General features: G+C 52.8%; 8 protein-coding genes across 8 annotated transcripts; 3 read left to right on the top strand and 5 right to left on the bottom strand.

Moving 5' to 3' along the window:
• Positions 1-963: 963 nt before the first annotated feature.
• On the top strand, positions 964-1731 carry ColSpa_08382 (putative voltage-gated potassium channel subunit beta; the record flags this gene model as incomplete). The annotated part of the gene is made up of 3 exons (XM_049274594.1): positions 964-1180; positions 1288-1501; positions 1560-1731. The coding sequence occupies 3 exons, from the start codon at positions 964-966 to the stop codon at positions 1729-1731; spliced, it is 603 nt and encodes a 200-aa protein (XP_049130551.1).
• Positions 1732-2403: 672 nt separating this feature from the next.
• Positions 2404-4041, bottom strand: ColSpa_08381 (putative transporter; the record flags this gene model as incomplete). The annotated part of the gene is made up of 3 exons (XM_049274593.1): positions 2404-3045; positions 3104-3807; positions 3864-4041. 3 exons carry the CDS (start codon positions 4039-4041, stop codon positions 2404-2406), a joined length of 1524 nt encoding a protein of 507 aa, XP_049130550.1.
• Positions 4042-4794: 753 nt separating this feature from the next.
• Positions 4795-6053, bottom strand: ColSpa_08380 (uncharacterized protein; the record flags this gene model as incomplete). The annotated part of the gene is made up of 4 exons (XM_049274592.1): positions 4795-5375; positions 5433-5613; positions 5666-5877; positions 5933-6053. 4 exons carry the CDS (start codon positions 6051-6053, stop codon positions 4795-4797), a joined length of 1095 nt encoding a protein of 364 aa, XP_049130549.1.
• Positions 6054-6132: 79 nt separating this feature from the next.
• On the bottom strand, positions 6133-7640 carry ColSpa_08379 (proline utilization trans-activator; the record flags this gene model as incomplete). The annotated part of the gene is made up of 3 exons (XM_049274591.1): positions 6133-6851; positions 6928-7265; positions 7354-7640. 3 exons carry the CDS (start codon positions 7638-7640, stop codon positions 6133-6135), a joined length of 1344 nt encoding a protein of 447 aa, XP_049130548.1.
• Positions 7641-8055: 415 nt separating this feature from the next.
• On the bottom strand, positions 8056-10260 carry ColSpa_08378 (vacuolar protein sorting-associated protein 41; the record flags this gene model as incomplete). Its single annotated transcript, XM_049274590.1, has 2 exons — positions 8056-8894; positions 8949-10260. 2 exons carry the CDS (start codon positions 10258-10260, stop codon positions 8056-8058), a joined length of 2151 nt encoding a protein of 716 aa, XP_049130547.1.
• Positions 10261-11473: 1213 nt separating this feature from the next.
• Positions 11474-13331, bottom strand: ColSpa_08377 (putative exocyst complex component sec8; the record flags this gene model as incomplete). Its single annotated transcript, XM_049274589.1, has 5 exons — positions 11474-11933; positions 12056-12498; positions 12520-12915; positions 12976-13278; positions 13326-13331. The coding sequence occupies 5 exons, from the start codon at positions 13329-13331 to the stop codon at positions 11474-11476; spliced, it is 1608 nt and encodes a 535-aa protein (XP_049130546.1).
• Positions 13332-18096: 4765 nt separating this feature from the next.
• On the top strand, positions 18097-19342 carry ColSpa_08376 (uncharacterized protein; the record flags this gene model as incomplete). Its single annotated transcript, XM_049274588.1, has 2 exons — positions 18097-18838; positions 18900-19342. 2 exons carry the CDS (start codon positions 18097-18099, stop codon positions 19340-19342), a joined length of 1185 nt encoding a protein of 394 aa, XP_049130545.1.
• Positions 19343-24938: 5596 nt separating this feature from the next.
• On the top strand, positions 24939-25669 carry ColSpa_08375 (zinc-type alcohol dehydrogenase-like protein; the record flags this gene model as incomplete). Its single annotated transcript, XM_049274587.1, has 3 exons — positions 24939-24950; positions 24971-25250; positions 25308-25669. The coding sequence occupies 3 exons, from the start codon at positions 24939-24941 to the stop codon at positions 25667-25669; spliced, it is 654 nt and encodes a 217-aa protein (XP_049130544.1).
• Between the last annotated feature and the right edge of the window lie 62 nt (positions 25670-25731).

Here is a 25731-nt window from a genome sequence, read left to right as displayed (position 1 = left end):
GCGATGGAACAGCCATGTAATTGACATTGTTATGAGTGCTTTCATTTTAGGCGTCTGAGGATGTATATGATTTGGCTACTCCCATCCTTGAATAATTCGCCGAATGGTTTCCGAGAAATGCTTGACTGACTTGTTATGAAAGAACCCATCTCTCCAAACTCTCTGGGTCTAAGATATCGTGACCTCTGGCCAATCTCTAAGGAGAACAGGCTAAGATGAACCTTGAAGATATGCGACGTACCCAAACTAGCAACCTGTAGCCCTGCGATTGATGAAACAACTTCTATGGTTTGATCCAAGATGCTAGGTATAACACAATTGACTCTGATCCAACGCCCATTCCCGTTGCCGGATCACGCCCGTGGCATCGTGACATCCCAAGCGGCCTCCCACCGTCTAAAAGCGGCGGCAGACTCGGTGTAGCACGGTAACGCTCCTGAGAAACCTGGGAAGAAATCGGAAAGGCTCCGTCCCCGTGCCGCGGACGAGCTCTGTCCGAGTGGACCCCAGCTTGTCAAAGGCTGCACCGTCATTGGCCAATTGGGGCCGCATCGTGACAGCGCCCAGGCCCCCGGGAGATACGTACCGCGTCATGACAGACATCGGGCAGGGGTTTTCGGCTTCTCTCAGTCCCCTTCCCGGCCAGACGGCTTCTTCCCGCCAACTCGCTCTGACTTCTCAGCATCCAAGGGGCGGGTCCCTGTTGTTCCTGGTTTGGCATCGATGGGTGATTGCAATTGTCCATAGTGGAGTTTGATTCCTTCATTTGGGGTTTGGCGACTTGGGCTGTTAGTCAGCATGCCTCGGCTTGGAGACGGTGCCAAGACAGGGGATTCTCAAATTTCTCCAAGAAAAGAGAAAAGTCACAATGTGGCCCGAGCTCTTTTTGAATGCGACACTGCAGAGTTGAGGTTATCCAGAGCCCCCGATCAGCAGAGTAGTTAAAGAAGCCTTCAAGACGCAATGGCTAGCAAGGTTCAAAACGTAGAGAGTGGCGGCGCAAGAGTGGCGTACCTGACGCTATACAACGCCCTCTTCGCATCTCTATGGGCCGCCATCTTCATCACTGTCGCGACGACCGCCGCGTCGGGAGGCCAGCTCGCCGTATACGAAGCGGCCGAGGCCCGGTCGCGATGGGTGCAGACGCTCACTCTGATTGAAGTCGTGCACTCCGCCGTCGGTGAGTCGTCTCCCTCACTTGGTCTCATTCTTGCTTCACACACGACGCATAGCCCATCCCAAGCTAGACGTGGTGAGGTCAACTGAGACATTACTGACTTGGACCAGGCCTCGTCAAATCCCCAGTCGGCACAACCGCCCTGCAGGTCGTCGCCCGCACCATCATTGTCTGGATGGTCTGCTACAGCTTCCCCGAGAGCACGGCGTCCTCCGGTGCCTACGTCGCGCTGCTGCTGTCGTGGGCTACCGCTGATACAATTCGCTATGCCTACCTGGCCCTGAACCTCCACGGCAAGGCATCTGACGCCCTCGTCTGGCTGCGGTACGTTCAAAGACACAAAGGCCGCCCGGACACTGGAACAAGAAGCTGATGATGGTAGATATACCATGTTCTACCCCCTCTACCCCACCGGCATCGCCTCCGAATTCTGGCTGCTGTACCTCGCCATCGAACCCGCCAGCCGCGTCAGCGCCGTGCTTCCTCCCATCTTTTATTTCTGCTTGTGCCTCTACATTCCAGGTGTGTATCATAACTCAGCCTCGTTGTCCTAAACATTTGCGCTCTTCGAAGCTGACAACTGAACCCCGCCAAAGGATCGTACACCATGTATACCTACATGATCAAGCAACGCAAGAAGACGCTGTCAAAGTTGAACAAGTCGCAGTAGAGCCAACTTTCCTTGCGTTAACAAGGCCCAGACAACAGCTGCACGACTGTGTCACATTTCATAAACTGATTAGGCCTGACTCGGGTGTCGGTGCATGGGATTTTCTGCATTAAGCCAACTTGGGGTGTCGGCTATGAGATCCGAGGGCAGTTGGTGCACTTGGAAAACCCCCTTGTGGCTGTCGTCTTTGGTCATGCACCTTTGACATGGCAATCCGGCCCGTCCCAACGCCGTCCGATGCTCCCAAACAACGATCCTCAAGTTTGTCAAGTCGGAACCTGCCCGACGGGGCGCAAGTAACATTGCCTCGTGAAGGTTTTGCTCTGTAAAGCCTCTATTGGAAGGGTGCAAGTAATCGTCTGATCAACAAACTCTGACAGAGTCTACCACAGGGGAAGTCGGGTTTCCTCGACGGAACTGTGATCAAGCCAAAGGCCAGGACATATCATCAAAGGGATATTACTGGGTATGCAGCTTATATGGCATGTGGCATCTAAATAAAAATCAACGATATCAGGCATAAAAGGGAGGCAATCTCTAATTTGTAGCCTCTAAATCACAAGTTGTACCTGAAAGCCTTGTCCTGCACATCCGTCAAGTCCGAATCAACCGCAACCCCCATCTGCACGGCCTGCGCGCCGCCATCATGCCCACCGACGTCGTACTCGTAGTGGCCCTCCGCCGCGAGCCTGTCCCTCGTGGCATTCTCCCTCTTGAGCGTGAACCCGTAGACAGCATACGTGATAATCAAGGCGACCCAGCTCGCGATGCTGAGGATGCACCCCTTGGTGTACCTTGGCGCGTCGCTCTCCGTCCAAGCCTGCGGCGAGACGATGCACCCGACGCAGTACACGATAAAGAAGCCAGCGCTGACAACAGACTTTTTGGTATTGCCCTTAACGTTAGACGCCATCATGGACGCCGACGAGCTGAGTAGGGAGCTGCAGCACGCCGCGAGCCACGTGCTCGCCACGATGCCCCACTCGGATCCTTTCACGGGGAGAGCGAGGAGCATGGCGGAGCCGAGGAGCGGCACAAGAGAGAGCCCGATCGACGTGTAGACGCGCGTGCCCGGGACAAAGCGCGGGATCAGCGCGCTGGCCCAGATGGTCGCGAAGCTGATGGCGCCGCCGGGGAGGCCGACCAGCATTGTCTTGAAGGGGGAGTAGCCGAAGCCGTTGATGACGAGGGAGGAGAACTAGAACGCCGATTGTTAAACGGTTACTTTACACAGTCGGGGCACGCCAGGCGCTTACCTTGAGAATAGGCGTGGTGAGGGTGATGCAGAGCGCCATCATAAAATACATCCACGTCATTGGCTGCTTCAGCGCCTCGTACATCTGCTTGGTGTTGAACTCGGCCCTGTCGCGGGTCCCGCGGTCCAGCGCCAGGCGCCTGGTGGCGACCTCGCGCTCCCTCTCGTTGAGGAACCACGCCGTCGTGGTGTCCCTTGGCATGAGCAGGCAGAAAGCGATGCCGCAGGCCGAGGTCAGCCCGCCGCTGATCAGGAACATGACGCGCCACTTCTCCAGGGCCATCTGCGCCGCGCCTCCAATGCCGTACATCATGAGCGCGCCGAGGATCTGCGAGACGCCCGACATGGAGACCCAGGTCGCCACGCGGATCGGGTGTTCGCGGCGGCGGTACCAGTTGGAGGTGATGATGATGAAGGCCGGGGAGACGGCGCCTTCGGCGAAGCCGAGGAAGAAGCGGGCGGCCGCGAGGCCCCTGAAGTCGTGGGTCGCGCCGAGGCACATCTCGACGCCGCCCCAGACGATGATGGTGACGCCGACAAAGAGGGTGATGGGGAGGCGGCCCATGAGGTACGCGGCGGGGTACTCGGAGCACAGCTGGCCAAAGTAGAAGAGCGAGATGACCCACGAGAAGTCCTGGCCGGTCAGGCGCAGGTCCTTGCGGAGGCCGAAGACGGAGGCGTAGTTGATGGATTGTTTGTCGAGGTCTGTTGGAGACGCGGTCAGCGTGAATGTGAACAAGATGCAACGATGGGCATCTTACACTGGAAAAAGTAGACAAAGGACATGAGCGGCATCAAGACTCTATCTAACTTGCGCACAAGGGCGGCCTCCTCCTCTGGACTGATTTGCTCAAAGGCCACGTGCTCCTCGTCTTGCTTCTTGGTCATCTCGAGCTCCTCGGCCAGAGCCGCGGGAGACTCTTCTCTCTTGGTCGACATGGTACCGGCGTGGTGCTGCGAGGTCGACCGAAGTTGCAGAGAGAGGTATATGTTGGCGACCCAGGGAACGGCAATTAGTGCTGGGTCAGGACGGGAGCGAACAATCTATTCAATTCTGCGAACAAGGTTGAGTTTGACCGGGTACCGTACTGGCTGGCAGTGGAAGAAACCTTGGTCATAAAGAGATGGCAGTTTCTACTTTGTTGGGTGCTGGGGACATCAATGTTTTATATGGCCGGGTTGCCCTGCTCCTTGATTCCTTTCACTCAACAACCTCCTCCATCTGGGGTTGACTACCCCCTGGGGAAGCACCGGCTCGTCGTGGAGTTTACGGATTGCGGGGGTTGCCCCAGGCTCTCCGCAAAGACGGGGAAGGAGACAGCCGCTGTGCCAAGACGTGACCAAGGGCTAACCGGCACTACTTTGGGATGCGTTCGTGGTGGTCGTGGGGGAATAGAGTGTCGCGTGCGGAACCCGAAGCTGGACCCTGAGCTACGTCTTCCCCTTCGGCAGCCATATCCGAGGGTCGCAGCAAACCTTCGACTGATCAGCCATCTTCCAAAGCTGGAATCCAGAAGCGGCACCAGAATTGTCCAGGTGGCCCAAGACCAGCCCAGTCTATTCTCCGGGTTACTAGTCAGTCTTCCTCCTCCTTTCCTCACTGTTGCAAGACGCGCCAAAGTCTCGGATCTCCGGCATCAGAAACCCTTTCCATCTACGGTTATAGTCTCCGAGGACAACAGATGACGACGCTCAATGCTGGCTGCCCCACGGTATCTGATTTTCCAATGACTCCCAGTCGGTCTGCTCGACGCCAGTAAACAAAAACCCCGGGGTGTGGTAAACCCAGTAGAGGCTGTTTTCGCCCTCGAGAGGTATGCTTGCCAAGTCGGCGCCGCTGAAGCCGAAGTCGTGCTGGCCAACGTCGCTGCAGGCTTCCGCCGCCGCGCCTGCATCTCCCTGCCGGTTATTATCCCCTTCGACGCCCGAGCCTACGTTTTCGACGCCAGCTGATGCCCGTTCAGGACCCGAATCGACGTTCCCGTAACCGCTCGAAAAAGAAAATGTCTGCGTCAAAAGGTCCATGAATGACTCTTGCGGGGTTTGACCGGCTGACTGATGGATTGGCAGCGCAAGATGCGTACACATCTGGTCGAGCTCGGCGAGGCGGTTCCCCGCGGCTCGGTTACCCAGGGTGACGAGGTACCGGAGGATAGCCCTGGACCCGTCGATGCCCTTAAAACCGAGGCCTTTTCCTGGGTTGATCGCCTCGACCAGGACGAAGACGAACCCCACGGAAAAGGTTGCGTCAAGGTCCAAGAAGGCATTTTTTGCTGCTCACATCAGACGATTAACATTGACGTTCGAAAGGCCTTGAGTCTCAGACGTACCAAGAATCTCCTTTTTCCGAAGTTCCTGCAAGATGACGAGACTCTTACTGGCGGCCTCAACGCAGATCTCTGCGAGACGAACCAGTGCCGGGCTCACTTCGTTCCGGGAACCTTCTCGCTCGGGGTCTCGGCTGTTGCGAGCCATGTACAACAGAATAGGTCGAACAGTATGAATCACCGCCTGAGGTAGGTCAGTAAGCTGCCATCGAAAGGGCATGGAAAGAGGAACACACTGAGTACACAGAGGTATACAAACTGGAGCTGGTCCTCGATGTCGTGGTTGGTGCTTCCATAAACGGGCGCCCGGCCACGGTCAGGCCGGATGGCTTGATTTCCATCGAGTACTCGGCCGGCATGGTCTTTTCAACTTCGTACAGCGAATGTAAGATGTCTTGGACGTTGTTGATGAACAAGGCTTCTGGACCGTCTTTCTGCGAGTATATAGCTACCGTTCTGTCAGCATGTATTTCGGCTCAAAACAAGTATCCGTTATTACATACTCGTGGTGATCTTGCCGGTGATCCTAGCCGCTTCGACGTTGACGCCCAACGCCGTGGCAGACGGGAACCCGAGAACCTCGTATGGCGGCTTGGTAGTGGTTGCGTAGTCCTCAATAGACATGGGGTAACCTCCAGCCGCACATAACCTCCTTGGATTTGTCAGTCGTGATGATTCCATGATGAATGACAGATCATGGTTGCTACCTTTCTTGCATGTAGATAGACCACCAAAGCCTATTTCTGTGGACGTTCTCGGACCGTCGAAGATGCTGACTGCTGTTGAAACGATGCATGCCATGGCTGATAGCTAGCCGTAACGCAGTGTTCGACTTGATCAGGGCCGTCAGTACTTCGTCGATTAGACCCAGCCAGGGTCGACTTACATGCAGGTACGCATCATCTTTGCGGTCCGTTATCTGAAGGTACAGAGCCGTCAAAGCCATGACCTCAACCCCTATAATACCGTGCTTGCGCAGGTCACTCAGCAGAGGTGTCCGTTTTACCGCCTCTCGAAAGTAATTTGTGCCGGGAAGATCGCCGTTTTCATCATCCTTGCCCTGCAGAAGTCGACCGACAGCAAAGACCAGCAACGCTTCCACGATCCAGATCTCCGGCAGCCTGACCTCCGCATTGGACTCGTGGTACAGCACGGAGAGATTGTCCGAGAAGGCGCGGACATCAAAGAGCTGCTGGGATATGCCGACGTTGAAGATGACGACGTCGAGCATGGCGTGGGCCTCCTCCTCGGTCGGCCACGGCCCGATGGCCTCCAGCCCGCGCCGGTCGATGTGGGGGACCGGGGTCACGGCGCTGGCTGACGGGCTGACGGTAGACCCGGGGTTCGAGCGGGACACAAGCAGCGTCTTGATCTCAGAGCCAAAGGTCTCGCTCGAGGACAGAGCCGACTCCGGGGCAATGGCTACTTCCTCCCCACCGGCGTTAGCATCCGACGCGCACACAGTCGTTGGCGAGAGTACATGAGAAGGCCCACTCACCCCTGCCGGTCCGCACAGGCGACGTCGTAGACGTGGGCACGGCTTCCCCAGTTCGCACCCTCTCGAGCGTGGGGGAGAAGGCTGGCTGAGACATGACTGTCCGAGGTTGGCCCAGGCCAGAAGAAACCGAGGGGGTGGCGACGCTGCCGCCAAGGCCGGTGCCAACTTGCGCGACGTTCATGTCATTGTGAGCCGCGTCTGCATCTGGGTTCTGCCCGCCCGTGGGCACCCTCCACATGGGCGATGTCGGCGCCGGGGAGGACGCCGCGCCTAGAGCCGACCTCTCGTGGCCCTGGCGCTCATAGAAGGCCACCTTGTCCTCGAGCTCACGGATCTGCCTACGACAAGTGGGTATACCCTCAGCCATCAAGTTGACGAACTGGGCTCAGGTTGATCTAGAGCAATATCAGACGGAGGACGACGTACGAGATGGAGTAGAGCTTCCGCTTCTCGGAGGCGGAAAAGGTGCAGTCGAGCCCCCGCTTGGAACAGTACTTGCAGGGCCGTTGGCCTGAGCATTTCACCTTCTTGTCCCGGCAAATCTGGCATGCGTTGGAGGTGCGAGCCGCCTCGGCTTGAGAAGCCGAGCGGAAGCGTCTCGTCGCCGCGGGCGTGGGCGCGCCGGCGGGCGGACTCGTCGGCTTGCGTGTGTTGCGGGTGCTGGTACCGGTGCTGGTGCTGCCTCTGCGCTCGGGTTCCGAGTCGACGTCCATGTCTCTGAGTTCCCTCCTTTGATACTGCCAAGATTCCCAATGGCAAGTCGAAGATCTGGGGAAGCGGAGGGAAAGTCGTTGGGGGTATGAGAAGGGAGACGCATCCGTGGGACGGTTCGATGCGTTAAGGCTTTCCGGGGGGGCGACGTCGGGGCAGGTGCGACTCGCACTCAGGGTGAGTTATGCGCTAGGCAAGGACGCTAACCCGCCAACACGCAAATCGTTAGTGGGGCCCTGTTCGGAGGCCCGGGCTGCTTCTCATCGCCTGCCCGTTGAGGTAAAGGCACACGTGTGACCCATGACACTTCATCCCATCCTTGATGATACTGGGATGTGTTTGTTAATAGTGCATGCCAACAAAGAAGCACTCGGTCGATTAATTATGTACACAGATCCCAGATACTAACTTGAAGCGTCAGTTGTAGAGATCGTCATCATCCTCCGCATGCTTATGCTTGGAGGCATGGGGACTCGTCACCCTGATGCCGTTCTCCAACCTTGCCAGGTTCATCTCGTAGTTCTTGTGATCGCACCACTTGGAGACCATCTTGACGGCCGTCTTGATCTCGCGACCATTCAACTGCCATTGCCCCAGCTCCTTCATATCTTCGTCCGAAAGCAGACCGACCTCGCCTGCCGTGGTTCCGACTGGCCCGATTTGCGGGAGTCTACCCAAGAACTTGCGCCAGATGAGCTCGCGCGCATCGGGGCTCAACGCCTTGAACAACAGGTGCAGACTCACTCTGCTCCGGAACGCCGTGTCGATGGTGTTGTACAGATTCGTTGTCAGGAAGATGATGCCTCTGAAGTACTCCAGCTCGCGCAGGAAGATGGACACCAGCTCGTTACGCGCAATGTCATTGGGGTTCCGCTCAGCCATGAACACGTCGGCCTCGTCGAGCAGGATGACGGCGTTCCATTCAGTAGCCATCTCGAACACCCGCTTGACTTTCTCGCCCAGAGTCGAGGGATTAATGCCTAGGTCCTCGGCTTGCAGGTAGAACAACGGACGATGAGTCCGGTCAGCGACGGCCTCTGCGGTGAGGGTTTTGCCGGTGCCGGGTGGGCCGCTGAGCAGGATGATGAGACCCTGTCCCTTGCCCACGATGACATCTTCCATTGCATTCTTGTTAGCGAGTCCGTGGTTCTCGACAAACGACAAGACGAGATCCTTCTGCTGCTCGTCGTAGACCAAATGATCGTAGGCCTTGTCGTTCCATACAATTGGCTCAATGTCTTCCACGTAAAATGCCACTGCTTATGTCAGAAGGAACACCAATGCTAATAGGGTGAGGCGAGACAACATACACCAGACTTTGTTCTTCAAGGCGAACCCTTCAATCAAGGGAGACATAAACACCAGGTCATCCTCCCGGTCAAGCATATCCTCCTTGTTCTTCCGTTGCTCCTTTGCGCCGAGATGCTTGTCGATGTGGGCGTCGGCCTTTTTAGGCTCAGAGTCTTCCGCATCATCGGCAACCTCGTTGCACCGAAGGTTGTGTTGATTTTGGTTGACGCGGTTTCGACGCGTATTAGCGTCGTCCTGTTCCCTCTTCCCCTGAGTCCGTTCGTACTTGTTGTAACCAACAACATCGATGAGAATCCTGCCCTCCACGTTGTACTTGCTCTTCTTACTAACCGCAATGCCATTGTAGGTGCAGTACGTCAATCCCTGGAGATCCAGAACCCTCTTACCTCTGGCGAGCGTTCGCTGCAGGATATCCTCTTTGTTCTCGTGGAACTGCAGGGGGTAGTGGTCGAGGTCGCGAATGGGCTTGTTTCCGGAAAACCTTGGGATCTGGAGCTTGTGGTCGTCCCAGACAAAACTCTCGCCATTGAATGTGAGGATCTTGCAGTTGATGCTAAGAACCAAAACGTTGTCAACCCTTTCGTACGCCGTGTCCTCGACCTTGCACAGCATCTCCGTGTTGCAGGCATTGCTGTAGATGATGGAGCCTCTCGGGAGGTAGGTCCACGCCATCTTGAAGTTGATCAGCCCGCTAGCTTGTAACTTCCGTTTCTTTTCGCGCGTCTCGCCGAGCATGTCATCCAGAGTCCGCACCAGGAGTTGCAGATAGCCTTTGAGCGAGCTGTCGTCGGTCGTCTTGTACAGCTCCAAGATTTCGTCGTAGCAGAAGAACAACGGGCGGAAGGGAGCCTCAAAGGTCGCCGTGTCGTTGGGGTCGATGTGGAAATCCTCCTTCTTAAGAATTGGTTCCAGGGCAGCGACGAGCGTCGGGTTCTGGATGCTGATTTGGTGGTAGGTCAAGGAGAAGCGGCCCCCGATGATGGGCTTCTCGATATCCTTGATCTTGTAGACCTTGATGGCGGGACGGTCCTGGCTCTCTGCCACTTTCTTGCTCATCTGTTTGGGAGGGAAGTCGACCCAGTCGTAGATACCGTTGCAGCTGTTCTTGCCCTCATAGAGGGTCTTGACAGTGGCATCGACACCAAATGTCGAGTTCTTGGCTGGCTGTTTTTTGGGGTCTTCATCGGAAAGGCTTCCTTCAATGTCTTCGATGGGCCGACCGGCATCTTCCTTGCGAGGAAGCAGTTTGCAGCGCAACTGCCAGGCTTTCTCCGAGAGCGCCTCTCTATCAAACGCCTCGCTGATGTGCATTGCGGCAGTCGAGTCTTCAATATTACTGCAAATCGAGTGTAAGTTTGGTGTCGAGCCTATGGAAGATGAGGAGAAAGAGGGGTTGAATTGAGTACGAGAGTATCCGTAAACGAGGGATGAGACGATGTCAATTAATATGCAGATGCCTGCTCGATGCGCCAAAGCTGTAGCCTTGGTGGTGCGCTACCAAAGCGACGACGGCCGCGCCCGTCTCCATCGTTCAGGACACATTGGTCCGCGACCCGTGAGGCGGCCGAGGCGGAAAGTCCTAGTGGCTGGCCCAAACCATTGTATACGCAGGACTCAGCCCCGGATGCCGGTGAGTCAAAAGCGACCACAGAGCCACGCCATGGCGACCGGGAAGCGTAGCCGGCTTTCAGCCACTGTGGTGACAGCTGGTTGAGGCCTATTGGTAGGACGTCGACATCATTGGTTTTTGAAAATGACGGTAACTAAGATCGGATTGGACGGTATTACTTCTTCTGGCCGCTGTGAGGTTCGTTGTCGAATTCCATGGGTGGTTAGGCCGCGAAAGGATGAGTGGTGAGTTGAAGAAGTGACAATGGATCCAACGTCACTGCTGCCGGCAGATGGCACGGACCAGCGCGCGGACCATCGCTGCAGGGCCGGCCAGTCAATCGCCTAACGCCTCGGGCCATTCACAGCCGCTTTAAAAGGCGGGTGCCCCTACTAGCGTCGATGCGCTAAAGCCGTCCCTGTGGTTGCCTCCGCCAGGCACGCGTCTTGGACATCGGTCTGCCTCGGGGATTGTCAGAGCATCAGGTTTGGCCTCAATGTGGTGGCCGTAAGCATCTGTGGTTGGACAAAGGTAACAGAATGCTCCTTCGACTATTGGTTCAAGGCTGATCAATGGGTTGAATCGTCCTAGAGTTCCCGTCATCAAGCATACCACCAAGGTCCTTCTCTAGCATCGTTAAGATGTCTTCTTTTCGTCTGGTAGATTTCTCATAGCATCAGCGTGAACCATCATTGGAAACACAGTTTTAGGACAACCAGTACGTTTGAGGGCAAATGCACGCTGGGGAAGTTTCAACAGGACAACGGTCCATCAACCGGCGTGATGTCCATTGAACAGTTTGTTGTTCAACTACAAGCCTAGAATTGGCCATGTGTAGTTTTCTGCGTTTAATTCAGACTCCGCCTCTGGCTGCACCGACACTACACGTATAAACTTATGAGTCGCCCCGAGGACCTAGCTAGGCGGAGCCGGCCACTTGTCGAGCACGGCTTCCTCGCCCTCAAGCGTAAACGTGGCCGTTGTCAGGGTCGGCTCGTCAATCGTGATGGCGTATTCGCCCGGATAGAGCACAGTGTTGCCCTCATCGTCATGGCGAACAATATCGCCGAGTGTCCATTGAAGGTCAACCGTCGCGGTCTTCCCAGGCGCGATGTCGCGCAGGCGCTTGTAGGCCGAAAGGGTCTTGATGGGATACGGTTTCGGGCCATACTCGCCTGACAGGTAAGCGAGAGCCACATAGTCAGAGGCTCGGTCCTCAGTGTTGGTGATGCTAACCGGCAAGGATGGGGCCAGGCATGTGTCAGGAAACTCATTCTTGCACTCGGCCATCAGATGCGAGATCTTCAGCGTCTCAGGGAAACTCTCCACTTCTGCCTTGAAACTCGTGTAGTGGTTGCTATCATGCAGCTCATCACTGGAGAGAAGAGCCCGGCTGGCCGTCTGCCAGTTACTCAGTACCCATCAAGCTACACGAACCTAATACCGATGACCAACATGCACTTGAGGCCGACGTGCAAGTATCCTGGACGTACTTACAGGTGGTATGATAAGCCCATTAAGCGTTTTGGGTCCGCCTCCTGACCAGGCCAATTGGCCCATAAGATGGAGCTGACCTCGTCAAACTCCAATAGAGGCGTGTAGTCCAGCTGATCACCGAGCAGACTGACCACAAGCGGTTTTCCGAGCTTGCTCAACTTCTTGATGAGACTCAACTGCGCTTCTGGCCAGTCGAGGTTCGTCCTATCGAGTGTTTCCCCTGCGGCAGAGGTATCCAAGCCGCCAAAGTAAAACATATAGTCCGCTCCCTTGGCAGTTTCCAAGGCACTGGCGGTCCAGTTGTCGTTCGCAGCATCCGTCTGAAGAACAGGGCCTGTTGCCACCGCAACATCCAGGCCAAGCTGCCGGGCAGCGTACGCCGGGGAATGTAGGTGAGCGGCTCTCCCGCTGTAGCCGCCTTCCAGCTTCTCAGGGGCATCGGCCTAGAAGCCGATCATGGCCACCTTGTGAGAGGGTTTGAGGTCCAGGGACAGGGTACCATTGTTTTTGAGTAGGACAATCCCCTCAACGGCAGCCTGAAGCGCGAGACTTTGAGCTTCTGGGGAGTTGACATCCTTCCAATCTAGAGAAGCGTAAATCGCCTCGTCGCCATCGAAATAGCCGGCCCGAACAAGGCCCTCGTACAGTCGAAGAAGCGCTCTGTCAACAGTCTCTTCCTTGAGTAGGCCCTGTGACCAGGCCCCTGGGATATCTGAGGAGCCACTGTATTCGCAGCTCGTGTCCATGCCGGCCTCAAAACAGAGAGCAGTACCAGCGGCATTGATGGGCGCATAATGGTGGTTCGCGGACACATCGAGCACAGCCTCGCAGTCGCTCGTAATGTAGTTGTTGTGTTCCGTCTACTTCTAATGCTCGCGTAGAATGGTCTGGAGAAGGTACGTGTTGGCACAGGAAGGCACAACATTGACGGCGTTATATGCACGCATGATGGAGCCGACCTTGGAGTCTCGAGCACACTGCTGGAAAGGCATCAAATAGTACTCGGCAAGGTCTTGCATCGTGATCTTGGCGTTGAAGTTATGCCGGCTGGTGCCGTTCCAGTCCTCAAAGTCGTTCCCGGCGTAGTGCTTACAAGTCGAGATAATGCGTTGCTGCTCCTCAGGGACAGGTCCATCGAGGCCTCGGGTCATGTATTCGGCGTAGCGTTTAACCCGCAGCACATCTTCACCAGGCGTCTCGGACCCGCGGCCCCAACGTGGGTCCTTGAAAGGGTTGACGTTGGGCGTCCAGTAGTCGAGTCCGGCCCAACCAGCATTGCCCCAGGCTCAAGACTCAATGCCAATGGCAGTGCCGATCTCTTCAATGAGCTCATCGTCGAACGCTGGTGCCATCAGAAGAGGCATAGGGTAGGAGGTGGAAGAATTGAACTCCGCATTGCCTTCAGGGAAATACGTTCCAGGAGCATAAGCTACACCGTGAAGTGCTTCACTCCACCAGTTGTATGCAGGCAAGCTGATATGAGGAGCTCCTAGCGCCTTGCTTTGTGAGATGTCAGTTCTTGTTGCTTAATTCTTCTCAAAAGAACGACTCTGGAGGCTCTTGCCCACATACCTGACCAGGTTCTAGAGCTTCTCCTCTGTCGTCATGACCTTTACAAGAGCCGCAGCACGCTCAGGCGGAGACAACGTGCGGTCACACACCTTGTTGTCGGAGAGGGGTCCATTTTCACAGTTAGGGTAGCTCTGCCGTCTTCATTCCGGATCTTCTTGCGCAATCACGGACGTGACAGCACCAAGATCAATGAGCCAAGTAGCTCTCATATTGGATTGCGCACTATTCGAATACGGACGTCTCTATGACAGGCTTCGGCAGACAACTTCTCTTCCGGCGAAGGCACCTGTGGATCGACCAGAAGATATATAAGACAAAACATTCATACAAATCGATAGATTGCTTTAGAAAAAACACGGCGAACTACAATCCTCCGCATTGGCTTTGCGGGGAGAAATTCGGTCGACGAAGCGCGACGACATCATTGGGGCGGGTTGAGCCTGACGTGCAGATGAGAAGATTTTTTCGGTTCAGGATAAATAGACCATGCAGGAACGTAGCACCCCAGGCCATTGACCGTGTAACAGGCAGCTATTTCTGCCACCATTTTTGCCTTCCATTTCTGGTCAATCGACTTTATCCAGTGGGGTACAGTCGTTGGATGCATAACCTGTTAACCACTGGCTACAGGCATTAGTGGCCTATTCGGGTATTCAGAAGTGGGTGTTGTTTAAAGCCGTTGAATGTAGCTGGTGGGTTGGCTGGGCTACCTAGTCTGTTAAGCAACAACATAAGCTCCAATGATTTCAAGAGAGCAGCCCATGATATGGTCATCACCACAATAGAAACCGTCGGAAAACGGGTCCCTCGATATCAAGTCACACACTAAACCTGTATGTGATACCTCAGGGTGTAGCTGGTTCCGTTAAAGGTGTCCAAGCAACTCCAGAATCGTACCTTTTTATTACATCACCGATAGCTAGGTTTAGTTCGGCGCATCCGGCGTGTGGGAGGATTTCTGCAACATTCCTTGCTACTTACAAGACGCCAAGAACCTTCACCTTAGCGGGAAGCCATTACAGCTTAGACTTTCTTAGGTTTCTGATTCTCTACAACGAGAGGCATCTGGTAGTTTTCATTTTGCCCATCTCAGCCCTGGACTAATTGATCCTGAGACAAAAACGGCACGGACTTGAACTCGATTTTCAGTTGGCATACCGTTACAACCTTTTTTCATTTGTCGATTCACTTTAGCTTCAGTCATTAGGCTCATTTGAAAGTTAACAAAGATTGCACTCTTGGTTTTATAACCTAGAATAGACCGAAGTGTGATTTGCGACTAATTAAACCGAAGTCTTCGGCTCCCAAGGCGTTTTCCCGAGCTCAACATTCACATGACTGGTTGTGACGTTTTCCCTCCGCATTGCTCTGCATTGACCCTACACGATGAGTAATTCTGCAAACCTTGAAAATTCAATGCTCAGGACACTAAGCAGTCAAGCCGCAGTTTCCAGCATCGCGTGTTTATAGAGCAAAGCTAGGAGGCCTTGGTCGCGGGAGAAGACTCCTCGACAACTCTGGTTTGGGCGCTGGGGCACCAAGAGCAATGATTCTGATGACATGATTACAATTTCGACCGTCCTCGAAGCCCGGCGTGTGTCCGAAGACTGGATCAGGGCACGACTCTCCCAGGATCAGTAGCACGCTTAATATACTAGCTAGTATGCAGCCACTAAATATCTCCGTAAGCCCTGTACAGTTGCTCCTGGCCGTTGGCCACCACGGTGGGCGTATTTGAGTATCAGCTAACCTGTAGTAGCGACGAGCCACAATCTTTCACTGTCGTATTGGATGACCAAGAATTAGCCGCTTTGAACTATGCAACCATAAGATACATGAACGAGTAGCTGGACGATAGTCAACCTTCTGAGAATGGTCGATTCCTGTCTACCCTTTCTATGGTTGTCCGCTTTCATTTACCGAGCAGCATGAAAAAGCCGCGGAGGCTGCAGGGAGAAAGATATAATGTTTGACAAACAACACCACAACGGATAGTACTTGGACAATCCATAGGATCCGTCGCGAGCCCACTGATACGAAAAAGGTCACCTCGACGGACCCGAACGATCTATTATTGACTCATGGCTACTTTGAGTGGCCGTTCGTGGATCTTGAAATCCTGCCCGTCGCCATCAGTTACCGGCATAACAGGAGTCTATGTGTCACTGCCAGCGTCTCTCACAAACGGCGCTTGCCGATCATTAACTTGAGAGGTGGCAGTGGTATTAAGGACTGCACAATAGTCCCTTCTTGAGGCGTAACAAACGTCGATTTTGTTGTCATGGATAAGACAGTCAACTGCGTCAACAAACATTACATGGTTGTACTTGTGGAACTAAGTGTCGGTTAGACAGACTTCAGCCTTGAGCTCTCAAGGCTGAGCAGTGATCTGTTCTTCCCTATGGCCCGCCCTAGTTAAGCGATATACTTCACTGATCAAGCCTCCTGACACGATCGTAGTCCACTACGGTACACCACATATCGGGTTTGTCAGCTTCACTATTGTTCTCGCAGACCATTTCGCTATCAGAAAATACGCCGAAGGCCTCGGAAGTGTTCTACAGGGTACAACCTTAGTGTGATGTCTGGGCATGAAAGCACAATTGGTACCGTGACGGAACCCTCTGAAGCCGTCGTTCCGCAACACCACATGGTGGTAGTGGTACCCTTCCTAACCATGTGGCAGGCTGCTTCCGCGGCGGCTAATGTCATCCGAGAGCGCTGTCGTTTCCTTCGAGTTGATGGGTTGAAGCACGAATGCAGATTGTAGATCGAAAGGGGGTGCGACGCGACTGTGTGTGTCTGGAGGGAGACACCCACTCCTCTCTTCACTCGTGCAGGTACGAAGGCCTCGTTAAATGACAGCATCAGTAGTATCTAAGAAACAGTGTAACTGTACCACCTGGGCACGTTGAATTTCACCAGAAACCAAAGGGTACAGAGGCTGCAGTCGCCCGTTAGAAAGGGGTCGCTCGACTTTTTCCTGCTATGCAAAAAGAGGGCGTGTAAGTTACATCTCCTATAGTCCCTCACACGTTCTCCACAAATTTTTCGAGTTATCGATGACCCCGCCCCGAGCATACCGCACAGCCTTTATCATGTGGGAACGGCAAATGTCGTGCACATTTGTGGAGATGGTATCCATCGACGCAATGTCATGCTCGCCCGACACAACAAACAAGGAACACTGATGTTGCACTCCAGCTGGCAGACATCGTTCGAAGCCGGCAAAGAAGAGGCAGACAAACTGGGCTTGGCCGCTGCATCAAAGCGCATATCGGGGATAACAGTTTTCAGAAGAAAATTATCCATAACAAACCGTCCCCGCCTCGGCTGCTAGAGCCAAGTTGGTGATCAAAAACTTGGTCCCGCGTGCCTTGAGATGGACGGCACTTGCGCAGGGGGGACATGCACTTGAATCGGGGGAAAAACATGCCCCTCTGTCTGAAGTAGGAAATGGTACAACTCCCGTTATGGTGTGTAGGACCCTGAAGGCGGGGGTTGCGGGGGTCAACCTGTCCAACTTTTCCAGGCTGATCAGAAATCTTTTTCCCCTAGAAACCCAGCAAGGGGGTCCATGGACCAAACCGGATCTTGTAAGTGGTCCCCGAGTCGGTGCCAATTTTGTGTCTATATTAACGATTCATGGTTCTTAGCACCCAAGAATGATATCCGACCGTTAGGGTTTGCCAGGAAACGAAAAATGACGACAACAATGTTTTGCATCCCGCAAGTCAGACTTTAAGTCTCACAGAACAACCGACTCATCATCCCAATTTCCAGCTTTGTTGCAAATTCGGTCGCGATAGCTCCTGAGTCAAGCACAGCTTAGGTTTCACATCTTTTGTTTGCAGGTGTGACCGCTGACCAACACTCTCAGCCGCCCTGCGTAACGGAACACCAGAGTGGCCATCCCGGCGAACAAGGGTCTGAACGCCTTTTGTGCCTTGATTTTCATGCTTCTTTCGGCCTCTGCTCCACTGTTTTCCTTGTTTGCATACACAAAGAACCCGGATTTCTCGAAGCAGAGGCATCGGGATTTCAGGATTTCCGGGGCCTTGGGTAGTACTAACTCTGGAGGTCTTATGTCGGTGGGCGGCTGGTTACCTGTCCTACGTGTACATACTCCGAGGGCTCATGCCATTTGGGCAGCAAACGGGGCCACTTGTTCTTAGAACCAACAGGCTATAACGCATGGCTTAAGATACATCTCGTCCCAATTTCTCGGTACCCATCTTCACCTAAAGTTAGAAAAGGGACCGATACCCGACAAGGACTAGTCATGACATCGAAATTTCACACTGTGATCTACGGACCCCTTTATGCCTGCTGCATAGACAGCATCCCGGTCCGTTCGTCGACTGATTGACTCCTTGGCGCGTCGACATATTTACCAACCGCGTGCGCCCAACCATTGCGGTCTGTTGTAAGCAGAAAGTTTGAAGAGTCTCAGATGAGATACGGTCAAGATGTGTTCAACTACCGCCCCCAAGAGCCTCTTCGGTGGCCCGACATTTTCCTTTGAGTCTTTACCTTACCGTCCTGTTGATCAGACTGTTATTGACAACAAGATGTCTACCTGCACTATGGTGGTGACGGAGGAGGTGACGGAGCTCATCTCTTCGCCGACCGTCTACCTCGACAATAACGGCGACCTGCGACTCTGTGTCGGCGCCGATGTCGACGAGCGCCCACAAGACTTTGTTGTCTGCTCACGGGCACTCGGACGGAGCTCCCCGGTTCTGAAGGCAATGTTGTTTGGTGGATTCGCGGAGTCTCGCCCGGAGGAGAATGGCGTAGAATGGAGCGTCGACTTGCCCGAAGACTCGACAGAGGCAATGGAAATTCTGCTAAACATTGTTCACGGCCACTTCCACCTCGTCCCCGAAAAGCTTCCCTTGATGCGACTTTACAACATTCTAACCATCACGGAAAAGTATGACATGACAGTCATCATTCGACCATGGGCCCGCTCATGGATGCAGGCTGTGAGGCACCAAACCGACGACGCGCATCTGCTCTGCGTCGCATGGGAACTGGGCGACTCTGAGGTTTTCGAGAAGATGTTCAAGAAGATAACATACGAGTCGATGATCGACTTACAAGGACGATTAGTGTTCGGACACTCGGCACGAAGCTGGAAGTCAGGCCCAGAGGGATACAACTATCCCGTTAACAAAATCGTCTACTTGCGGCCTCCAGGAGCATTCGGTAAGTTGTGCAGGATCGTTACATCGTTACGGAGCATAAAGCTGACATTCTCTTTAAACAGAAACCATCGCCAAGCACCGACAGGCACTGATTTCTGCAAACTTGGACCACTTTGTCATACTATACAGATGCCTCAAAGAGGGATGCCGATACATGAAAGGATACTATCACAGCTCACCAGACGCCGAGGAGTGCAACAGCATGCTACTCGGGTCTTTGGTGAGGTGTCTTGGAAAGGGCAAGGTAGACATCACCTTGCCCAACCCGTGCGAGTCATACAGAGGCAATATCGAATCTTTGGAAAAGGCGACCAGTGCCGTCAAGCTATTGACTGTTCACCGCCCATCGCCCGCAAACCAGTGCTTGAAACGGATAGAGGAGGAGTTGGCCAAGGGTACATTGGCAGCAGCAGAAACCAAAAAGGAGTTGGCCGCCGTTCAGCCTGAGTATGGACAGTATCTTGAAAAGCAATCTCAAAGGACCGGTGTTGTCATTACTGCTTAGACTTGGGACGGGATCGGAGTTTGGGTTTTGGGTAGGTGGTTTGGATCGTTACGTCTGGAGTTTTGGGCAGAGTTACGGGAGACATGTGAAATCATCTGCGGGGTTTAGATTTGCCCGTATCAATTTAATTGCTCTTAAGGAGCCTAATTGGAATATTTGAATAAGCTCAAGCTTCCGCGTGGCATCAGTACGGGAAAACTGACTTTAGCCTCAACTATGCAGATGAGATCGGCACGGCGCAAAACCATATGTGTCACGGACGTCATTATGCAGTTCTTCCAGTACGGCTGTATGGAACAACCCTGGAAACAGAAACTCGACTTGTTGCTTCATTTTACCATACGCAGTACACTTGGAAGAATGCTAAAACATTGACCCTTCTACTTGCTACCCTGAACCTTAGAGACGTCACCCTCAGTTGAAGCTCAGGTCACCGATTGCTACGGACCTGATGTTCTTCTACGCTATAGTCTGCCAACCATACCCACCGCCCTCACGACTAAGTCCATTCTCTTTGCCTTCGCCAAGCGGCGATTCAGCTGCGCTAATAAGCCTGTATTGACTCCCAAAATCCCGCAGTCCAAGAGACTTGCCACACGCATGACGCGGGAGGTGTCGTCGTTGAAGGAATACCCAGGCGGGCCAGCCGGACCCTACTCGGTAACGTAAACCAACTCAACTGCCTCTGCCTCAGTCTGGGGGGAGAAGATCGTCGCCGGGGGGTCGAAGGTCTCATTGAGTGCAATCTCCATCTCGATCGTGACCCCGCTGATCACTGTGGGTTCGTGGAAGTACCTCTTGAGGCGATCTGGGGTGTTTCTTCGCTTATGGAGAATGTTACCCTTGTTGATGGCATCTTGAACGTGGGTTTTAACCATCTTAACGACAGCGGGGTTGATGAGAGGACCGTGTGTCATACCCTTATCGATACCTCGGCCAAGCTTGAATAGTCTTACGCGCTGTGTAAGTTACTCGATGAACTCCACTTGGACCTTTTCGTGAACCAGGCATCGGTTGGCACAGCTTTTGTGTTGACTCGACATCGAAAGATATGCAGGGCTTTGATTCTCACCACGCAAGGCTGGCCAGAGCATCTGAATTTGCAAACCAACCCACCCTCGACCGCCTGGTCAATATCGGAGTTATCAAACACAATGAATGGGATACTGTCTCTCAGCCCCATGCTCATGCGCTATATCGTGCTTCCAGTGGAGCTTGCCGACAAGCCCGTCTAGCCGGCCAAGCTGAGCTTCTTCACGATGTGCTTGTTAGCAAGCTCCAATGAAGCCTCTCGGTTCTTAGTCGGCACCATGTGAGTACCTCATGTTTGGCGGATTGCAAGCCAATTTGGCAAGTGCCATAAAGCTCAAGTGAGTTTCGCTCGGGAGCTTGAGAATGATGGAGCTTCCTGCGGCAAATGCAGGTGCAACCTTGCGGGTGATCACAGCAGCTGGGAAGTTCTATAGGGTGATGATACTGCAGAAACCTACAGGCTCTCCGGTTGTCAAGACCGCAGTGTTTGCGTATTATGAAGAAATAGTGTCGCTGTATGGACGCGTGGCCTCGTCGGCAAACTATGCAATAAAAGATGCTGCGTAGACTATCTTACCACTAGCCTCAGCAAATGGCCTGTCATTTTCAAGAGACAGAACCAAAGCCACTTTAAGCTGATCTGAAACGATTTACTCCCTTATTTTTCAAAGCTATGTTTGGTACCCACAGCCATCGGTGTTAGCAATGGCGAGGTCGTACTACTTCCTGAGCAGTGTTCCTCGTTCCTCCGCAGTTAATGACTCGTGAAACTTGATGGATCCATTCTTTGCTCCGTCGATCGCGTCGACGGAGTCTTTTCGGCTCAAACTGACGCGATCCTGTAGTACATTTACGCTGGAGGCCTCCTACACGTGGAATGTCTTGCCATCTTGGCTGCTCCTGTACTCGGCAGCAACAAGGCTACACACAAGCAGCCGGCTCTTGTCTTATATTGTGGCGAAAATTCCGATCACCTTGTTGTCCATCTGTCTGTTCTCATAACTTCATTGAATGTATACAAAGCGAGAATTTAAACAGACTCGCTCGTAGACCCCGGAGCTCAACATCATATGTATCACGCAAAGTATCTTCTCGAAGGCAAATATCCTTCAGTAGGGGGTGAATCAGCATATGGTAGTAAGAATCTTAGCCGATACTTGGAGCTCTTGCGGGATGCATAAAATGGGCAAGATGGGCGTCGGTTTTTTTATCTACCATCAACTCGCGGAGGCTCAGATTTCATGGTGTAATAGCGGTGATCTCAATGTTAAACATGACAGCAACCTCGCACACAAGACAAACCCCTACTGTGTTGGATACTTTGCATTGGCCGCATACTTCAATGGTTTTCTCGTCAACATCAGCGTTGATGAGAAATAGAAGATCTTGCAACTTGATGGTACCCGCCAGTACGGTGTCACGAGGTTTCGCGGTATGTCTCAACTCTGCCCAGGCCAGCCCTATCCACGTTGTGGGCCAACTGGGCGCAATATTGGGTAAGTACCGTCGCGGCCTCGGAAGTAGATGTTACGCTAAGTTATTTCGAGCGGTCACAAGGTCATAGTCTCCAGGCACACAGAATGCTGAATGGTATATTACACACTGTATGCTTGTCAGCGTCGATATCCCAACTGCATTAGGTCCTCATACATAGTACTGAGGGATTAAGTATTTCGAACGCTTCTCGAACGTCAGATTGGCTCATGTGTCACATTTCGCATGGCTGCGTTGGTCGTTCTCAACCTTTCAGAAGCCCCGCCTGCTAAGTTGTTGGTCAGGCTCTTAACATCAGGGTATAAGCTATGGTTTAAGCTGTGAGAATTCAAAAGATCCTATCTGCAGATTCAACAAAAAGTGGGATTATTAAGTGGCCTCATACCGTACTGGCATCGAGATGTGGTACGACTACCTGAGCGTTCCGCAGTAGCAGGACATGCTCAAGACGCGAATAATATCCATCATCCCTATGATCTTTCAGCACGCCAAATTCAGTTTGGTTTGTCTAGACGATATGACCTCAGATACCCTCCACAGCCTTCGTGATGGAAAGTCACTGGAGAAACGTCTCTCTGGTATCTTAGGCATGAGCAATGCCAAGTCGTTCAGTCGGGTGTAGACTGCGATGAAGTTCATTGATTACACCGAGCTACATGTCATTACTCATGAATACCATATTGAGGACGGTATGGATGACGTGTTCCTCGAAAAGCTTTACCAGGCTTGGAGCATAGCGGTTCGTGAGGTTGGGGGTTTCCAAATTCTAGAGCATCGCTATACAAAAAGAAGTAGAAACGTCGTTCCCTGAAATCTTGGTCATCCCGAAAAAGCATGGAAACTGGTAAAAAGAGGCAAAAAGTCGAACTTCAGCATTGCGTTTTCACTACCATCTCGAAGGGGGTGTCGGTCTTCCAGGGACTTTTTTTTCTTTTGCGCCTTCTTGGCCTCATTGATACAGGTCTCCTTACATTACAGTCTGAAAATCTGGAAGAGACGTTATAAAGCCTAGAAAGCATGTCTCATTGCTGGAAACATAAGTCTGCTCCTCATGACGCCCTGCGACAGCCCAGGCAAGGACTTCCCATGCTAGCGAACCAGGCATGGTTCGATGTAGCTACGTTCTCCCTAGGCTTCAGGACCGAACAATCACTATATCCAGTTCGGTTCGAAGCCTTTTCTGTATTTCCGCGTCTCACTCTTTGCTAGAATTGGCCAAGTTCTTTGGATACAACGTGCATCTCATCTCGGAGAGATGGTTGCAAAATTGTGGAAGCTCATCTACCATGCCATCGAATTGACCGGTCCGTACGTTGAAGAGTTCGTCAAGTCTCTTGGTGGCCGCTTATTTGCATGAGACTATGAAACTATGAGTGCAATCCTAAACGACAAGGACACTAGAAATAGACTCGAAATGCTTTTGGAGGAATGGTACGGCTTGGGAGACATTGGCCCTGATCAACACCTCAGAGACTCGCTGTGGAGATAAAAATCTTATGTACTTACTTCAATTTCAACCCTGGGAAGACTCCACTCGATTTACATCGATCCATCATGTATTATACTCATACGGTGGTACGGCGCACGGCGACATGCGCTTTCAAGGCTGCTTCACGGGCGCGACTTGTTCGTCATCTAGCAAGATATTCGTATTCATTCACAAAGCAGCTGTCTACACGAAACGATTTGAGGCATTTAATGCCCTGGCTTATGGGATACCTGGGCTCTATTACACCAGAATCGCGACCATCACGGAGGGTGTTGGGATCCTGGCCAAAGGTGGTAAGATAGTTGGGCGGTCGTTACGGGCTACGCCGACATGTGATTGTCTATCGATCATTGAGATAGTATTGGTCTCGCTGAACACTTTTGACATTCAAGGGCGATCTTTTCTAATGCCGCAGGAATTTCGTTTCCATAGTTTAAGGGTAGTGATGGCTCGGTGTCAACCTTCTGTAGATGGCTGTATGTGTTATTATTCGCCTAGGCACCTTATCCGAAGTTAACTTCGATGTAGCCAGATTCCACGGCGTGACATTAAACTGCCCCATATTCCTATTTTATAATCGCCCCGACAAAGGCCTGGTCCTTTAACATTGTTTCCCCTTTTGGTCCGCACAACATCTTGTTCGGGTTACAGTCCATCTAAATGGTGTTTGAGCGTGCCACTACTTGACAACAGAGATTCCATGTTGTTGCGACCACATAGTTTGAGAAGTCACACCAATCAGTGTGTTGTAAGAAGAGGTTATCGTTCCTCACCTTGAATCGCCTGTTTGTGTGCATCTCGATGGAGATTGGCTTCAGGCAGGGATCGTTTTCTCTGCCGTGTGGCATTCCGATGACTAATGAGGCTTTCCATTGCAATTCTGATGGCAGACCTACCCAACACTAAAGTTATGTGAGACTTGTGCACTATAACGCAAATGGGCATGGAGAGTGTCTTTCATCTGACTTGGCTCAGGGTGGCGGAATCATCCATCCTCTTTGTCATATGGCAGCGTAAGACCTGGGTAATAGAGAAGGAATGGAAAGTAAGTAAGTGCCCCGCATGTAAGCTCATGATGGAGTTCCACCAGAATTCCCTCATGTCAGATTCTGAGTGGTGCTTTGCTACTGATCTGTAGGCCCTGGCATCATTAAACTCCTGCAACAAACATATGGTCTGCGATTACCATATTAATCCTATTTGTAATCCTCAAGGATAACAGCCTTGCTTCTCTTACTCTTTATTAAGAGGCTTGAAAGCAACGCTCCGTCACTTCACAGTTGCTGGTACTCTACTTGTCATCATTTGTGAGAACGTATCCATACACTTTCATTGTTACTCGGAAGCGCTAAACAAATACCGTCATTTTTTGGGCATCAACGGACCACCCTACCAGTTGACTGTCATGACCGAGAAAGTGAATCTCCCAACACACCGGCGCGCCAAAAGTCAAACTCATGACCGAGCCACTCCCCTTGCCCCTAACGCCGACGCAAGTCCTCATCAAAGTTCACGCTGTGGCTCTCAACTATCGCGACGCCAACATTGCCAACAGGGGAAACCCTTGACCCGTCCTGCCCAATGGCGTATTGGGTAACGATGCCGCGGGCAAGATCATTGCTGTGGGTGACAAGGCGAGAGCCTTGGTTGTGGGTGACCGAGTAGCGCCCATTATCGATACCGAGTTCGTTACCGGCTACGAGCCAGGGCGGTCCTGGCTTGCTGCGGATGAGGATTTTGTGCTTGCGGATCACCTCGTGTTTGACGAGAAGTTGCTGGCTAAGCTACCTCCTCATCTCGACTGGGTCAACTGCAGTATCATTCCATACGCTGGCACGACGGCTTGGTCTGCGATCAAGGGCCTGTCAGTCGGCCAAAGTGTCCTGATTCAAGGTACTCGCAGCAAACTGCTTCCAAACAGTGTCTAAAGACTTCTAACAATCAAACCAGGAACAGGCGGCGTTGCCATGTTTGCACTCAAGCTGGCGCAGGCTTCTGGTTTAAGGGTCATACTAAGTTCTTCCAGCGACGCAAAGATCAAGGCAGTTCAAGAATCGTTTCTTTTAGCGCCCATAGAGGGCGTCAATTACGTCGCGAATCCCAGTTGGGAAGATGATGTGTTGAAACTGACAGATGGCGTCGGCGTTGACTTGGTCGTTGAGAACGGGGGCACCCCATCGCTCGTGCAGAGTATGAAGTGCACACGCCGTGGTGGTATTGTGAGCCAAGTCGGATATCTAGGCAAACAAGAGCCTGTTCATTTAAAGGAGTTCGTGTCGACCATCATCGATAGGAGAGTCAATGTCAGGTAAGAGCGTGTCAGCGTCTCACCGTTGCTGGCTTGGGGCTAATCCTGTTCAAGGGACATCAACGC

Source organism: Colletotrichum spaethianum (genome assembly GCF_022836535.1).
Source record: "Colletotrichum spaethianum MAFF 239500 DNA, contig22, whole genome shotgun sequence".
NCBI lineage: Eukaryota > Fungi > Ascomycota > Sordariomycetes > Glomerellales > Glomerellaceae > Colletotrichum > Colletotrichum spaethianum.
This window is presented reverse-complemented; position numbering and strand designations above follow the sequence as displayed.